Below are 18,062 nucleotides of genomic sequence, written 5' to 3'. Positions count from 1 at the left end.
GCTCTCTCTTCACACCTATAAAGAGAGACGTGACTGTTGCCTTCTGACGTGTCATCGCTCCGGACTCCGCCCCTTTAGTAACCAGACGTCAGTCAATGCAAATACTGAAGCGCTGATGACTGCCATTCGACAGAGGCATGGACGGGGGAGGAGACCGCAGCAAACCTATCATTAACTCTAGCTATAATTTAGGAGTAAAAGCGAATTTGGTCGTTTGCCCTGGGATAATGCGAGGTAACCGCGTTTGACCTGGAAAGTTTATGATCTTTCTTTATTTCACTAGAGGGCGATCATTCTGTTTCAGACTATAATTGTAATCCTACATGTGGGCGCGTAAAGAAAGAAGGGGCACTCACCAACAGATAATTCATCAAATAAATAATGCTTCTTAAGTTTTATTTTAAACATTTTAATTTTAGAAGAAGAAGAAAACTTATTCTAAAAGATGAAACAAGTTAAACAGCATTGATCAAATTACAAATACAGAAAAAAAATTCAAATAATAATACACAATGCATGTAAGTCACTTGTCAAATGTTGGCTTATAGGCTACAATAATTTTGTGTGATGTTTGTGGGTCCAGATTCTTTTTACATTAAGGGGAAAGTTTTGCGTGTGTGTGTGTCCGAAGAAGATATACAAAATACAATATACAAAATGCAATATGTATACACACACATGTCTGGTTTACTATCTTTGTGGGGACTCTCCATAGACTTAATGGTTTTTATACTGTACAAACTGTATATTCTATCTCCTTACACTAACCCTACCCCTAAACCTACCCATCACACACAACTTTCTGCATTTTTACATTTCCAAAAAAACTCATTCTGTATGATTCATAAGCTTGTTTACCCATGGGGAACTCAATTTAGGTCCCCACTGTGACACGAGTCCCCATGAGTCTGTGTGCATTCAGGTTGAAGTCCCCACCGGGATAGAAAAACATGAACACACACACACACACACACACACACACACACACACACACACACACACACACACACACACACACACACACACACACAAACACACAATCATAATCATGCTATGCCTTGCACACACACCAATTGTTCCCAAAAATCAGATACATATAGGCAAATAACTGTACTCTCAGACTTAAAATGTGCACAGACATGGCAATATACACAAAAACACAGCTCAGATATTTCTCCTTTGTCATTCTCGCCTCCCCTCGAGCATCACATCTGTTCTTTATACAGCATGCCTGCAGCTACAACTGAAGAACACAGTGGACTCTCCAGAGCTGTGCTGTGATGTCTTTCTGTCCCACGCTTGTTGCAGAAAAAAACTTTTTCTCTCTGTATGTGGTTGTTAAAACAGACAATTGGTTTGGTTTTTTACGGTTTTACTTTCTGTAGATGAAGCAGAGCATGATGTGTTCTCCCAGGGGTAATCATTCCCTAGTGAAAAAAAAAGAAGCTAAGTATACTTGCAGCCAGTCTAATTTAGTATACTTCAAGTTAGTTAACTTGAAGAGTGCTATTTTGAAACAACTAATTTTGTTCTATTTTAGTTGTAATTAAATTGTAGTAAAGCATAACTTTTAGTGTTTTTAGTGTACTTTTGTGTACTAAATTGGAACAACTTAAAGTATACTTATACTTTAAGTATATGCCTGTGTAGGGAGGGACTAATCACATGCTTGATTAGTGATATTAAAGTGAACTTTATTTGTGTGACAAGTACATTTCAAATTCATTACAAGTGTCTTTGAAACATACAAGCAATGTACCCTAAGTGTGTGTATATATATATATATATATATATACAAGGCACGAGGCTATCGGCACCGACCATAAGTGTACACTACAAATTGCACACTTTGTCTTCAATAACAATTGCACATTAATAGACAAATAATACTTAGCTATACTTTGTACAAAATACTATTGTATACTATAATGTGTTTTGAAAGTATACTTTCAATGCATTGTTATAATGATAATTTCCAGCACACAGTTAAAATATACCTAAAATATAATATTTAATATTTATATTTAATAAAGTGCAAATAAATACACTTTTAAAAATTTAATTTTCACTTCAAGTATATTTCTCTAAAATATATTTTTTAGAAAATATATTAAAGTACAATTATTTTAAAGTGTGTCAAAAGTTGTATTGTGAAAATAGTATAATTTTAGATAGTATAATTTTTGTTATTATTTGCATTGTACTATTGAAAAAGGGAATAAATTTCAAATACAAGAAAGTATACTTTTTTTCACTAGGGTTACTTTGGGAGTATAATACTTGTTTCCCAAAGTGCCTTTACACTTTTGGAAATATTACATTTGATCTGATTCTGTGTGCGTACTTATGCTTTGCCTTAAATATGATAAACTAGTAAAGCTCTTACAAATCCTGCAAACTCAAGGGATACATTTGATCTACTGTTTAGACTAGCTGTTTAGGTGAAACTAACATCATCAGACAATATTAATTAAAAAACTGACATGTAAAAGAGAACTAAAAATATTTTTTGAAGTATATATAGTATTTTTTTTCTTCCACTAGGTGGCAGTAATTCGTTAAATTGAGTGCCTTCAAATGGCCCCTGAAATGACTCCCAGGAGATGTGCTCATGTTTTGCAGCATAGTTGTAAACCGTAATATGAACACAGACACGTGTTGAAATTCAGCTAATAAAAATATATTCCATTTTAAAAATGTTGTAAAATGATAAAATGGTGAAATGTTGAAATAAATGTGAGATCTATAGATTCCACCTTGAGGTTAAGTGGACCAACTGAAAAACTATATAACTGCAAAGATACTTCATGAAACTTTTATTCAGTTTCCCCCAAATATCCACTTGTTCATCCAAAAAAAGTACAATGAATAAAGCCATACGGGTTGATTTGAAGGTCAAAGGCCTTTCAGATTGTCCAGGCCCACAGTTGTGGTATTCACAGTAAGCCATCGTAGTGTATGGGGCCCTGAGCCAGGCATTGTTCATTCACAGATCACAGTTTTCATCTGAACACTGAGGCTGTTTACTGTCTCTGGGATAAACGCAAGGAATGTATGGCAGAGTTTACTAAATAATGTCGCTATGCCACCGCCTCCCTCGGAAAGCCCAGATCACATGATCGCAGAAGCTTCTGTCTCTTCAACGCACCCAGTGTTATATGCAGGAAAAGCCTTATTGACATAGAGCCTTTTATTATGGGTTTCCTTCCTGATATTAACCAAGAGCGAGCTGTCCAAATAGTATAGAATTGTTATAATTAAATGGAATAAAGGTATGTTACATTTTATGTAAATCCATCATAAACAAGAAATGTACAATAAAGTTGGTTATTGCTACTGAAAATGTACAAAAAAAACTTTAGCATTAAAAAGATAGCAGTTTTTCTTTTCTGTTTTTTCCTGAAATATTGCATAATATTTGATAAATATTTAGCAGAACATTTTTATGAGTAGGTTAAGCAGTAGGGAATGGAATATACAGTACAGTTTGTGCAGTATAGAAATCATTATGTCTATGGAAAGTCTCCATGAACATGAAAACCCATGTGTGTGTGTGTGTGTGTGTGCATGTGTGCGTGTGTGTTTGTGATGTATCCAAGCTACTGTCACAGTCTGCCAATTTATGAACTCACTATGCTGTCATTTTCATCTAGCAGAAAAAAGATGCACAATATCAATGGCCATATAAGACTCCAATATTGCCCTGAGAGAAAGATTAGAACTCTTATAAAATGAGTTTTATCCAAATTTTGATATTTCAAACAAGAAGACGATAAAGCAACGAATTTAGAAATTTGATGGTAAGATTATTGGCATGTACATTTAAAATCCATTCTGTTTGGCCTGAAAATGTTCTAACAGACAAATTCTGGCTGATAACACAGGATACTGATATAGCTGTAGGGCCAAGAAGACTGCCAAGGTCAACACAGGCAAGAGAACACTTTATGAAAAACATATCAAAAACGACAGCTGGACATCATAACACTAATTTAAATTTAAGGCCTGATGAAAACGAGAAACAAAACGAAAACATAATGAGACGAGTTTTCCGCTTGACATAAATCCATGGGAATCATTTCTGTTTCCAAAACAAATAAGGGCTGTGCGAGTTTACATCAACTCAATGAGTGTCATATAGGGTTTCTGCGCCGTTTGTTTACAAACTCTTGAACTTTTTGACTTGACAGGGATTTTTCTGACGCTACGTCAACGGAGGTGGAATGCGCGCGTGCCAATAGATGTTAATAAGATACGATAGACGCGCTGTTCAGAAGTGAGTCGCGCGCTATAGTCGGTGGACGCTCACTGAAAACTTGCTTATGTGATGCCAGTTGTTTTGTCCCACTAAAGAGGAGGAATATTTTTTTTATTGAGTTAAAAGCAGCGAGGGTTTATTTGTCCTCGTGCCCCTACTTTTGCGCATCACAGGGTCTAAACTTAGTTTTAATCGTGTCTCAGCGGTGCATTTAAAACGTTTTCATGCTTTTCTCGATCATTGCTGGATATGATGCCAGTTCAAAGATTCGCCGACAAACCAAGGACACATCGTTGGGACAGTTTCAGGTAGATTTGACCCGTTTGTGGATCTAAATCCCTGGATGATGCTCTCAATGCAAAAACACGTCCTCTTGTTCATTTTTATCCTCAATACGACTCCCATACCTCTGCAACTAAGGTAAGCTGTGGCTTTATTCCTGCCTGCTAATGTTATTTTTCTGTTTGTCTCATTGAGCTGCATGATTAAGTTCTATATAAAGACGAATGCAAGCAGCTTCTTGTTTTGTTCGTTTAGAAACAATTTGATCGAGTTATTTACACCAGTAAACGTAATATTTGCATTTAGGTTCAACAGGCTTTTTTAAATAAGAGGCAATGAACGATGTGAAAAAACTGGTTTGTTAATGGCTTATAACTTTGTGTGGGTCATGACAGAAAGGATGAAAGGAGGGAGGAGAGAAAAGTGTGTCAAGTGAAAAATAAAACAAAACATTCAAGAATTTCTCTTAATTTCTTAGTTGGGGAAGACACTGCAATACTATCAGGAGAAATTGGAAATATGTATTTTGTCTGGATGGGTGTGAGTGTGTCTGTGTGGAAATTGATATATATATATTTTACATGTGCTCTAGCTATTCCCATTTCTTTTGCACCACAGGGTGGATGGCAACCCTTTAGTCATGGATCCCAACAGTATCTGCCGTAAGACTAGAACTTTGGGAAGCAGACATGCCGACCTGTGCCAGTCTCAGCCTGAGATCATTCAAGAAGTGGCAAAAGGTGCCCAGTTGGGCCTACGAGAATGCCAACATCAGTTCCACAACCGTCGCTGGAACTGCACCAGCCAGAGCAGAAACCTGGCCAAGATCCTGCAACAAGGTGAGGAACATAGGTGGAGCGTGTGTAAGGCATGGGGTTATGGCCTTCCATGGCCTTGTCACTGAACACTGAACATCACTGAACTTACTTAAGCTGGACTATGACGCTATTTTCTTCTGGAAACTTCTTCTTTTTTGCATTATTTTCCTGTTATCTCTGTAAAGCTGCTTTGAAACAATCTGTATTGTAAAAAGCGCTATATAAATAAATGTGACTTGACTTGACTTCCCCTGGCCACGAGTCAAAAATGAACAGGGGCTTTGGCCAAAATGCACCAGCACATTTAAACTAATATAGTAATAAAGTGAAAATGAAATTAATGCGGCCTTAAATTTAGATCTGCTCAACGTTGCGCGCTATAACCAATCACACACGACTCTGCTGAGTTTATGAATGCAATGGCCAATCAGAGGTGTTAAGATTAGTAATGAATTAAGATGAGTGACAGCTTAGTGATTAAGGGAGCGCTTTTATGCACACTATCCGATTATCCATTCAGAATTAGAAGAAAACGTACGTTTTGCTGCATTAGGTATGGATAAGGCAGACTATTTATTATTCAAACTGGCTGCCATGCCAAATCACGCATATGCTTGCCTGTTCAAATTATAATGGTTTGTGAACATAACCACTTTAATAACAAGAGCGTTTATGCTGGGAGGTTGTTGATAGGTGACACGTAACTATTTCATGACATTCTATTTAAATGTTTTTAAGGAGGAATCACATTTAGTCTTTCCTTAGAGTTGGTTCACCATGCACCTATGGTGAGGAATAAAATTAAAAAAAAGCTTCTCATTATATATACATTTGGAACTCAAAAAGGAAGATAAAACGGATGCAGCCAGCCCTCTTAACTGATTAGCAATGACCTTGTTCAACAAAACATGTTGCAGATGCTCCATTTGGCTTCATTTGTATTTATCATTTGCTTAATAGGAATTCCTTTTTTTCCCCTTCCTATGTTTAATTCATATGGGTCATAATTCCCCAGAACATCATTTCGATTGAAAATGTAGTTTTGAGCAAAAAGCACTAATTTCCCAGTAATCAAATATTTTTTTCCCGGAAAGACAGTTGTTGTTTTTTGGCTGGGACTTTTTGACATGTCAAACGATGCTTGTGCAGAGTTAGTTGATTGCTTAGTCATTGCTGAGTTCTATTTGGCATGTTTGTACATTTGAAAGGAATTTTCTGGCAATGATGGCTCTAAGAGTAAAGGAATGCTTCATTAACACATGTAGTTAGCCACATGGCCAATAGAGGGCATGACTGTATGTCAATTTGAACATGAAAATGGTTAAGCCTACTTGACACATAACATAATTGAAGAAAAAAGCAGCAGAGCTAATGCTTTTATTAGTAGCTTGGACCTTGTAGTGCATATGTCTAAATGAGACTGAGATGAGGATTACTCTTTTTTTAATCCAAACATGACATGCCGATTGCCAAAGCTCAGCAATTTATAAGTTTGACTTGTTTACATGTAAATTTGATACCAAGAGTGAGTGTGTCTTGGAGGACTCCTTTACACTGAGGGGAAAAGGTTGAAAGGGAAAAACTCTTTTGGCAGTTCGTTGGTGTATTGAGGCAGGTCTAGACAACGGAGATGTGTGAGGAATGTGAATCTGCTAAATGAGTTATTGTTAATGTGGCAATTCCTTAGGAGTGATCTTAGAAGTGGGATGGGCTGTTACTCTGAAACAAGAGTTAAGATAGAGATCATAATCAAACGCATAGCATGATCCACACGACACAATGCACTTTTTCAGATGTAAGGTTTTGTATTTGGACAAACTGTAGATTTTTCCTCATTGAGTTAAGGTTCTATGAACTGTTCTCTAGATATCCGGGAAACTGCATTTTTGTATGCCATCACAGCTGCTGGGGTGATGCATGCAGTAACACAAGCCTGCAGCCAGGGGGCGCTGCCACAGTGCGGCTGTGTGACCCTTCAGAGTTCCTCTCAAACTCACCATGACTTCCAGGCAGAGGAGGTACTTATCCAGGCTTCACCTGTCCAAAATGGGCGCTGGGAATGGGGGGGCTGTGGAGATGATGTGGACTTTGGCAACGAGAAGTCTCATCAGTTCATGGACACCAGGCAGAGAAAAGGCCAGAGTGACATCAGGACCCTTATTGACCTGCACAACAATGAGGCAGGAAGACTGGTATGTTTACATTTCTGGGTTTGGAATACGGATAGCATGGTACATTGGAGATCGTAGTAAATATCATTTTTGTATTCCCTTGCTTTAATAGAAAAAGAAAAAAAATACACTATTGGGTTTCCATAACTTTCTAAAAGAGTTTTTTTTTTTTTTTAACTACAGGTAGATTATGTGGACTACAGCAGTCAGAAGAGAGAAAGTTGTTATTTAATGTCACCATGAATTCAAAATTGAAAATTGTTTTTGATGCAATATTGCAATATTTATTATAAATGATTTATCCTTGCACATGATTATTTTATTTTATTTATATACTTTAATCAAAGTAAACATTTCTTCTCTTCTCTGATGATGTTTACAGGCACGAGAACGGGACGACCTGTCACTTTTTAAGATACGCATATAAAACCCACAAACATTTCTGCAGCTGGTAATGTGTTCTGCACATCAACACTGTCAAGCAAAAGTACTTTTTAAACATTAAAATGATTTATTTTACTGTAATATTTTCCTATGGGGAGTTTTATATTTCTGTTTAGATAAACTGAACGAACCAGGTTTAAAGCAGAAACCACGATTTTCGATTAGACCAATATAAAAATACATGTTTCACTTTTTCTTGAACTAAATTAAATCAGGATTAAATTAAATTCAGCTCTTTTGTTGAGCTGCTTTACAGTTGAAATTGAATTTGTTTAATAATTGAGGAATTTTGCAACGTTATTTTTTTCTGTTTATTACTGTGAAGCTGCTTTTGAAACAATCTGTATTGTATAAAGCGCTATATAAATAAATGTGTCTTGACTCGACCATTAACTAAACATGTCTAATCATACTCTGGCATGAAACAGAAGTTGCCATAGTCTTTTCTATTGTGATCTATATCGGCTGCTTGAACAAGAAAAAAATGTAGGGAGGGACTTGATTTTGTCCATCGGGAGTTGATTGGATGGTTGTGATATGCTATTGCTGTGATGTCATGTGAGTGACAGGTTGCCCCGCCCTCACGCCAGTAAACACGTCATCAGAGAAGAGAAGAGAAGAGGGAGGGGACGTTATTTTGATTAAAGATTACAAGGGTACATGAATAAAAAAGATGTCCACAGATAAATCATTTATTATAAATACTGCAATATTCCATACAAAACAAATAATTGTCAGTTTTGATTTTATGGTGACTTTAACTTAAGAGACTGCATGAAATGCAGTACAGATGCACGTATGAAGAAAGAAATCACTTTGTCACTTTTCTGTCTTGTCATGTGTGTGCACAGGCCATACAGATACATATGCGAACAGAGTGTAAATGTCACGGCCTTTCTGGTTCCTGCACTCTTCGCAGCTGCTGGAGGAAGATGCCTCTCTTCCGTCAGGTCGGCGACTATCTCATGCAGAGCTTCCACGCGGCCGTTCGCGTGATGGGTGGGAATGACGGGAAATCACTTGTCCCCATCGATCCGGATAACCCCTCCCTAGATGCAAACGTCCTCATCTATTCAGCTGAGTCACCTGATTTCTGTCAGGCCAATCAAAGGACCGGTACAGAAGGCACACAGGGCCGTGTGTGTAACAGCACAGAGACAGGCCCGGGAGGCTGTGACAGCCTGTGCTGTGGTAAAGGATTCGCAGATTACACACTGGAACACGAGGAAAACTGTCTGTGTCGGTTTCACTGGTGCTGTGAGGTTCAGTGCCAGAGATGTTCCGTGAGACAGGACGTCAGCCTCTGCTTGTGAAGTCCACTCGAGGAGATAAAAAGCAGAAGCTATGAGCTAGAAGGGCACATTTGTTTTCTCTCCTATGCAGAGGAGCATCCTCAGTGCAGAAGGAAGCAGTGACGTGTGAAAACAAGTCTGCTGGTTATTGCAAACAAGACTGAGCATTACCTAAAAGTCAGGTGGGAGTCTGGGATTGTGTCTGCTTTCGAAAACAAGCACATGTCATGCTGCCACCTGCTGGTCCTTTATTAAGAGGAATAAGTGTATACAGAAATAATTGATTTCTCCAGTGTTTTCAGAACAATACCTGGGAATAGACTGAGCTTGAAACTTGAGACAAAAACATCGTCTGATAAACTTTGGCCACATCAGATATCCTTGGCTTTTGGTCATTTTCTTGGTATTTGAAAATGAACCAATTTCAGCACTGTCCAAGGTGCTGAATCCCTGACTGATTTGCTGTCTGGCAAACCTAAAGATACAGTCAGTACCCAACTCGTTTAATTATGGATTACGTTTATAATTTTACATTTTCCAGCAATTTTTCCTGTCCATGCTTTTAAATACCTGCATTTGTTTGTAGCAAGACACTGAAGGGTAACCTAAAAAAAATAACATCTAAATTAAGTAATTTTATTCCCATCAAAATGTTATTTGTGAATCAACCTAAATATATTAGGTTATACCAACAAAACTAAATTTAAGGTTATGATCAATGAAATATTGTTCCTTGTTATAATCACTCTGACATGAATGTTTGTAGAGCCGTCTATAAGGATGCCAGTTGATAGATGTAAAGAACACTTTTCCAACTTTATTTACGCCTCATATTCTCCGGTCTCATACAGGTGACTGACTCACGTGTATGCGGGTGTCGCCTTCTGACGTCATCACAGAATAAATGAAATGCTTATACAATCAGGTAGCTTTATATGGTGACATTTGCAGGTTTACCATATTTTACAGCGCAACTCTAAACGTAATACACAACACTAATGTTGTAGACACTGTTTTATGTTTGTCTACAAATGAATGTCCACAAGGTGGAGCATAAGAATCAGTGCTGCTCAAATGCCTGAGGCTACTGTAATGCACCTGTACCACAAGGGGTTTAAATGACCATTTATTTGTGTTATGGTATCTATACCTATTTAAAAAGTATGAATGATCTAAATCATTGAAATTGTTTGTTTGAAGTGACAGTCTCCAATACAATTATAAATACACAATTAAGAAAAACTTGCTACCATCTGTTTTCCCCCATTTTCTTGTTTTAGCTTTCTCTTTGCTTGACCGTTCTACCAGCTGTGAGATAATTTTGGGAATTGATTGTGTCTGTCAGAGAGATGTACCTTGCTAGCTGACAGGTTGAACACATGCATGCATGTAATTATGAGGTAAAATTTTTTTCTATTGCTGGCAAAAATCCAGGAATACTTTCTGTACCCCTTGTATAAAAATAGAAATCTGAAAGAGACTGTCTAACCCACATACAGACTCATATAAGATGTGAGCAGATGCATTTCAAGCTTCTCTGGTTGGTGAAAACAGACATCAGTCGTTTCACTTCGCATTAGGATTGGCAGATGGGGGAGGCTTATCCCGGTTTACAGGTATGTACCTTTAGTTTTTTTGCCCGGCTACACAAGTCCTGCCCATTGCTCCCGCTGTCTGAGGCTGCGCGCGCAGTGGGATGCAGAAGGAGTGGCGGAGCGCGCGCGTGTGACTGAAGCTAGCATCGATTATTACATAGGTACCGTAACCTGATCAACTCAACAGCTGTTTTCCCCACTGTATACCCAGTGGTCACGCGAAACGTAAATGGACGTGAACCTGTGACTCTGAATTCGCACCTCCCCGAGGCACTCAACGGGACGAAAGGCGAGACAGCGCATTCCGAAGGGCCGGTGGGTGTTGGTCGACCGTTGAAAAGATGGGCACGGTGCTCTCTATTTCTCCCACATCCAGAAAAGGAGGGATTCTGGATGAGAAGACGGATGGAGCTAGCGGTAAGACGGAGAAGAGCCTCAAGCGCCATTCGGTGCTCATATCGGCTCTGACGTGGAAGCGGTTAGTCGCTGCCTCGGCCAAGAAGAAGAGTGCCAAGAAAGTGAACCCGAACCCACCCGTTTCTCAAATCAGTAACCCCGTAGACCAGCTAAACACCGAAAATCTTAAGAAATCTCAATCAGGCTCCGAGCGCAAGACGAAATCTGGGCCACTTGCAGTGCCAGTACCTACTGTACCGGATAAAAGCCTTCGATCCAATCAAACCCAGAATGCGTCCCAGAACGGAAAGCAGCTCCTTTCGGTCCAGCGGCAACCGAGCAGTCGCTCCATCATCTCCCCTAGACGAGTCATCGTGCAAGCCTCCACAGGAGAGCTCCTTCGCTGCCTGAGCGAGTTCATGTGCAGGAGGTGCTACAAACTCAAAGAGCTGAGCCAAAACGAGATCATCCTGTGGTTCCGAAACGTCGACCGATCACTGCTCATCCAAGGTTGGCAAGACCAGGGTTTCATCACTCCTGCCAACTTGGTGTTCGTTTACCTGCTCTGCCGGGAGGCGGTGACCGAGGATATTTCCAGCGAGTATGAGCTGCAGGCCACCTTTCTCACCTGCCTGTACCTGGCTTATTCTTACATGGGCAACGAGATCTCGTACCCGCTCAAGCCCTTCCTGGTGGAGACCAACAAGGAGGTGTTCTGGGAGCGCTCCCTGCGGATCATTGATAAAATGAGTGCCAAAATGCTGCAGATCAACTCCGACCCGCATTTCTTCACCGAGGTCTTCCAAGACCTCAAGAACGAGGGTGGCTCGAGCGATACGAACGGAAGATGGAATAATAATCTGGACCGCTAAATTTGGCTTGTGTTAAAAGGAGAGAGAAGCTCTCTGATACCTCTCCACACCCTTCCTTCAAGGGTGAAATGAATGTAAGGCCCGACTGCTGAAGGTGCAAAGAGTGTTTCGCTCTATTGCTGGTTTGTGGAAACGGACAGGGGGATTTCGCCTCACCTCCATGAGAGGGGGTTTACGTTATCACATGTGTAAAATAGGCTACAACCTTCATGACCCAGTGAATGTCACGAGCGCGATCTGGGGTTTCTTCATAGTTTACTTAATGCATGCTTAAAGAATTCTACTCGTATCATCATTGTGGTTTTTGAAGAAAAAAAAAATAATAATAATAACGAGCTGTTGGTGCCGAGCTAAAAACGAGAGATGTAAATTATTAGCTTGTGCGTCCACGCTGGGGTCTTATTTTTCTATTAGTTTCAGAAACGATGTTGTCACCGACGCTGAGCTGTCCGGGGTGCTGGCCTGCAACAGACACTCTCCTCCTGTCTCCTGTGGCGCCTGATGCTGTCTATCTGAACGCTGAATGTACTGTTTTACAACAAAACGATTCTCTACAGTCAATGTGCCAATTGTAATAGTATAAAACGTAATGTTTTATATTGTATATTTGAAAATATATGAATACAAATACCCCCAGACTCTCTGCCGCTTCTTTATTGTTTTGATGATGAAAAGGGGACAGTTGATGCATTGGTTCATGATTGAAGTGTCCTTTTTGAGGCGTTTTTAATGTGAGCATAAATGATCAAGGTTTTACTGACATTGACAGGCGCTGGCGTAATATCGCATGCAGATAAAGATGATTTCTCTTTGAATCAATTCTCTTAAATCAATTCATTTGATTTCATTGAAAATTATTTGCATTTCCTTTTTTTTAACATTTTAACAAAACTCGACCATTGGTAAAAGTTGAATTTCAATCATGCACGAGAGCGAGCAACAGTGTAGGGTTTACGTCATTCCTGTGCAGGCAAATGACTGCATATGCTTGAGCAAGATAATCAGTCGGATAAGGAGCGCGTGCTGTAACAACATAAATCCATGCAGTCCCTGAATTCACCGGAGGCTTTTCAGTATATATAGCTGCTAAATCGTTTTATTTTGAGTCTGGACAGTAAACACTTACATTTAATCAATTGTTCGTGACTAAGTTCTGTGTATAAATATGTATCGGGCCCTTTTTTATTTAAGAGGGGTCGCTAGCCGTGGTGCTGAAACTCGCCTTCAGTTTCCGCATTAGTTTAGTTAATAGGCCTATTGGTTATATGTGTTATATGTAAACTACTTCCATATCTATTAAATATGGGTTACCTTGAACTTGGTCTTACAAACGACTCTCACATATCACGTTTCAGAAGTTACAGTAAATTAAAAATCAATATTCTACCATTCTACTTGGTCGTACAATTGGCTGTCACCTGAAAACATCAGACACCCAGACGTCATATATGATGTGATTACCTCAGTAATAAAATGATAAGTTTAAATGCGCTCGCGTGTGTGTGTATGTGTGTGTGTGTGTGTGTGTGTTTTGGTCCCCATGAGGAAAACAGCTTATAAATCATAAGTTATGTTTTTTGAAAATCTAAAAAGTTTTCTGTGATGGTAGGTTTATGGGTATAGTGTTAGTTTAAGGGGATATAATATACAGTTTGTACAGTATAAGCATTATGTCAATGGAAAGTCCACTCAAAACAGAAAATGTGTGTGTGTGTGTGTGTGTGTTATTATGTATCTGTGTTTATATATATATATATATATATATATATATATATATATATATATATATAATTATTATGTTTTGTGTGTGTGTGTGTGTGGCGGCTGGACATGGTGCACTGACATTGCTCACTTTCTCCTGTACAGGTAGTCCTCAAGAGAAACGTCTTCATTGTGAAAATGGCCTCAGGGGTGCATGAGTCATGGAGAGAGTAAGAAGCAGCTGGTTTGAAACGAGAGAACCCCCAGAATTTGTGAATAAAGCACGTGGTTCGGGAGTTCGAACATTTGATTGGCTAGATTTTGGTGCAGTCTGATAGAAGTGTCATTGTGACGGAAGGCTGCAGAACCGGCCGCGTGTCGGCCATAGGAATTCTGCGGGCGCATTCCGCTCCGTCTCTATGGCAACGGCTATATTAGCAAAGGGTCTGATCCAGATCGAGCGTGGGATGAGAAAAGCTATATTTCGAACAATATCTGTCTCTATACAGTATGAAACCGGACGCCCAGAGTTAAATGATACAATATAGTGTCAGTAAACGTATAACACCTTATTACTAATGTGCACGGATGTGCATAAATGCCCCTATATTTAATCAATGTTCTTGAGAGTGAAGCAGGAGAGGTTGCAGAGTCAGACATGAATGCTAATGTGCTGGAAGAGCCGTATAGCCCTTAAAGCGATATGCAATGAAGAGATGCACCAGCAAGCATGCATTAGGCACTGTTATTAGATGAACCTTCAATGTGAAGATCATTCTTGTTAAATAAGCCGTTTATGTAAGTGTATATTCTTGTCTGCTGGATACGGATGCAGCCGTAGGAATGAGGTTGCCGTGGAAACGCCAGCAGCTGGAAGCGAGATCCAGGGACCACAGAAAGGATGAAGCAGACAATTAATAATTTACAATATTTCTTTCGGCTTTCTATTTTTACTGGAGATGACTGTAAAACCTTTAGTGGGAATGTGGGATTAGTCCCTGGCGAATGCCATAGGCTATCCTCTAGTTATTTCTTTTGGTACTTATTGGTACTTAAACAGCCAAATACACACAAAATAATGTCAAAATGCCTCTCTTGGCGAGTATTCAAGTAAACACAGTCAGTCGTTTTAAGACAAGTGAATCGTCTTAAAGACGCAGAAGCCTAATTTACCTGCTGCCAAATACTTTTAAAAATATATGGAAAATTTTCCCCATGGTATCGATATCAAAAATGGGGCCAGTGAAAATGCTAAGTGGCTAGTAACTTTGGAAAACCACAAGCCACAGTGGCTGGTGAGCAATGTCAAGCTCTGCTTTCAACCATTCATGATTCCACTGAAACACAAAATAAATGGATGCAGTTCAGACTACTTACCTGTAGGTTATTATATCAAAAGTATGATACAGTTTTTGTCAGAGAGATTTTATTAAACTAAAGGTTAAAAATTATTAATTTTGGGTTAATGTTCTTCACCTCAATATTCAGCAAATAAAGCACATTAGTCAAAGTATGGAATGATAACTTCTGAAGCAACTCATTTAAAATAGAAGCAACTTCAAACTGAATTTTTCTGGACTTATGATGTTGTTTATATTTTGTAAAGAGGTCAGGACAGTTTTTCTCTTTCTGTCAAGACACAAGTAAACATTGAAAACTGAGATATAAACACACTGACAAAATGTATTCATCACACAGTTGATCTAAGTTTCATATATACATGTCATATAACCAATATCAGTTTATTTCATAGGTAATCAACACTAGAGATAGTCTGTTTATATCTGTACTTTATCCACAAGGGGGCTTATGTCTTTCAGGTTATATTGGTATGGGCTAATCTTGGTTATGAGATTATTTTATTCTCCCTGTGCATGCAGTTATGGCCCCTCTGAGACACTCAACTGAATTCGGAAGACATAATCCACAGCTAGTATGAAAATAACAAAGGGGCCAAGACATAAACAGTCACAAAAAGAACAGAACAAATGCCATCAAATTGTATGTGAAATAACAAAATTGGTTACACTTTATTTTGATGGTCCCTTCAACGCATTCTGTTGACTCTAAGTAATGTTGCACCATCATGTCTACTAACTCTCATTAGAGTGTTAGTAGAGTATTAGTAGTTAGGGTTAGAATAAGTTGATTTGTAGTTGCAAAGTTATTTATAGTCAATAGAATGTTCAAAAGGGACCATCAAAATAAAGTTTTACAACAAAATATGTTCAAGCTATTCAGATAACCCAATATTCTTGCATTTAAACATTTTGTATAACTATGTTTAAATGCAAGAGCTACTGTTTATATGTTTGGAGTCGATATACAACACTTTATTTCAGTAGTCCACTTTACACATTCTACTAGTAACTTTGCAACTACATGTCAACTTAGAGTATTAGTAGACTGTCTGCAACACGGTCCCCAACAGACATTCTACTTCAACTTATTCTACTAACCATAACCATAACCTAACATAACAATCTACTAATAATGAGAGTTAGTTGACATGCAGCTGCAAAGTTATTTATAGTTAGTGGAATGTCTAAAGTGTAATCAGAGATTTTTTTTTATGCTTTTGAAAGAAATGCTCACCCAGACTGCATTAATGCAGTGTCAAAATGTCAAAATGCAGTAAAAACAGTAATATTGTGAAATATTATTACAATTTATTATTGATAGCAAATCGAAATTTGCCGTTACATTTGAATAATTGAATGTGCCCTTGCTAAATAAAAATATTCATTTCTTTGTGTGTGTGTGTGTGTGTGTGTGTGTGTGTGTGTGTGTGTTTGGTTTATATTACATTGTGGGAACCAAATGTCCCCACAAGGATAGTAAAACCTGAGATCACCTCCATTGTGGGAACCAGCCAGCGGTCCCCACGAGGGAAATGGGTTAATAAACATACTAAATTATATTTTTTTGAAAATGTAAAAATGCAGAAAGGGAATAGAATATACAGTTTGTACAGTATAAAAATCATTATGTCTATGGAAAGTCCCCATAAAACATGAAAACACTACATGTGTGTGTGTGTGTGTGTGTGTGTGTGTGTGTGTGTGTGTGTGTGTTTATTTAAATAAACCCTTAGTCCCTTATATTTAAATAGACCGTTGTACAGTATATTTTTGAGTATTTAGTTGAGTTCAGTCGTGCTGAGATCTATCCATCTTTTTGACAGTGGTTTATTTGCAAGCTTTTATTAACAACCTATTGTTATAATACAATGGTTCATGCTAAATAAGCATTGATGCAATGATGTATTTACTTTGCAACAGTAATTTTCATCCCTTGACACAACGTTCATGAAACTTTGCCAAGGACTTCCAACGAAAACAACTCGCCCACACAATGGTTAGATAATGTGAACGAGGGGGAGTCATCAATGAAGCTTTTGATGATTTCATACAAACATGAGTGATTAGAAAGATTGGATCAGAAGACTGACTTGAATCAATAGTTATAATTACAGATCAACTTTTTGGTAGGTGTACTACATTGATCATGTCAGTGATACTGAAGGATGCTCTCATCTTACACTGCACATTTTTCACTTCAAATCTGCAATGACAGTTTGTTGTCTCTTACCTGGCTGGCACACCTGTTCTCTTATTTATTGCACCAAATTATGTTCTCTTTCCCCTCATGACAAATTACACTATCCATGCATTTTGTTCTTCCTTGTGGCCTTTCAGGTCCCAGGAGAACATTCCTGATGAGACTCAATAGGGATTAAGCTTGTTCCACCCACCTGGCACAATCATGAATAAAGTCTCAGAGCTGAGAGATATATTTATATAAGCCCTGAATATAAGCTCATTCAGCACCTTCAGGATTCAGCTTGTACAGGGCAAGTCAGTGCAAGTCGTGTTACATGTGTGTGTGCGTTTTCACTGGAGATGAGCTTATCAGAAGGTTTCATAAGGTTCAACACTATTTAACCCTAAAGCCTACTGCATCACATTTGATACACACGTTTCTAAGGCCTCTAAATGATCAACATGATCAAAACCCATTGTACACAATCTGAATCTACTACACGCCTTCTGCTGTCTGATGGATAATTCATACTTTTTTAGAAGGTAAAAGGCAGTATGCCTTATAATTCTAAAAAGACCCCCTTCAGGTTGAGGTACATTTCTTTTTGCTGTGAAATCTTTACAGAGGTAAATATTTAAATAACTTGTATATTGTTAGTAATATAGATTAATACTTACTGGACCGAAGCAA

The 18,062-nt window shown here is 38.4% G+C and overlaps 2 protein-coding genes across 3 annotated transcripts; both read left to right on the top strand.

Moving 5' to 3' along the window:
- Positions 1–4,272: 4,272 nt before the first annotated feature.
- Positions 4,273–10,512, top strand: wnt6a (wingless-type MMTV integration site family, member 6a). Of its 2 annotated transcripts, none has more exons than XM_084129402.1 (4): positions 4,273–4,678; positions 5,159–5,379; positions 7,225–7,550; positions 8,825–10,512. In XM_084129402.1, exons 1-4 carry the CDS (start codon positions 4,602–4,604, stop codon positions 9,284–9,286), a joined length of 1,086 nt encoding a protein of 361 aa, XP_083985528.1. In that variant the 5' UTR covers positions 4,273–4,601; the 3' UTR covers positions 9,287–10,512. The 2 variants fall into 2 exon arrangements, with proteins under 2 accessions (XP_083985528.1, XP_083985529.1); XM_084129403.1 differs by having other exon boundaries at positions 7,261–7,550; positions 8,825–10,504.
- A 435-nt stretch (positions 10,513–10,947) lies between these two features.
- Positions 10,948–12,759, top strand: cdk5r2a (cyclin dependent kinase 5, regulatory subunit 2a (p39)). The gene has a single exon (XM_084129404.1). The coding sequence runs from the start codon at positions 11,202–11,204 to the stop codon at positions 12,126–12,128; it is 927 nt and encodes a 308-aa protein (XP_083985530.1). The 5' UTR covers positions 10,948–11,201; the 3' UTR covers positions 12,129–12,759.
- Positions 12,760–18,062: the final 5,303 nt, after the last annotated feature.

This window comes from Abramis brama (assembly GCF_963993115.1).
Source record: "Abramis brama genome assembly, chromosome: 11".
NCBI lineage: Eukaryota > Metazoa > Chordata > Actinopteri > Cypriniformes > Leuciscidae > Abramis > Abramis brama.
Note: the sequence above shows the minus strand (reverse complement) of the source record. Positions and strands in the feature narration are given on the sequence as shown.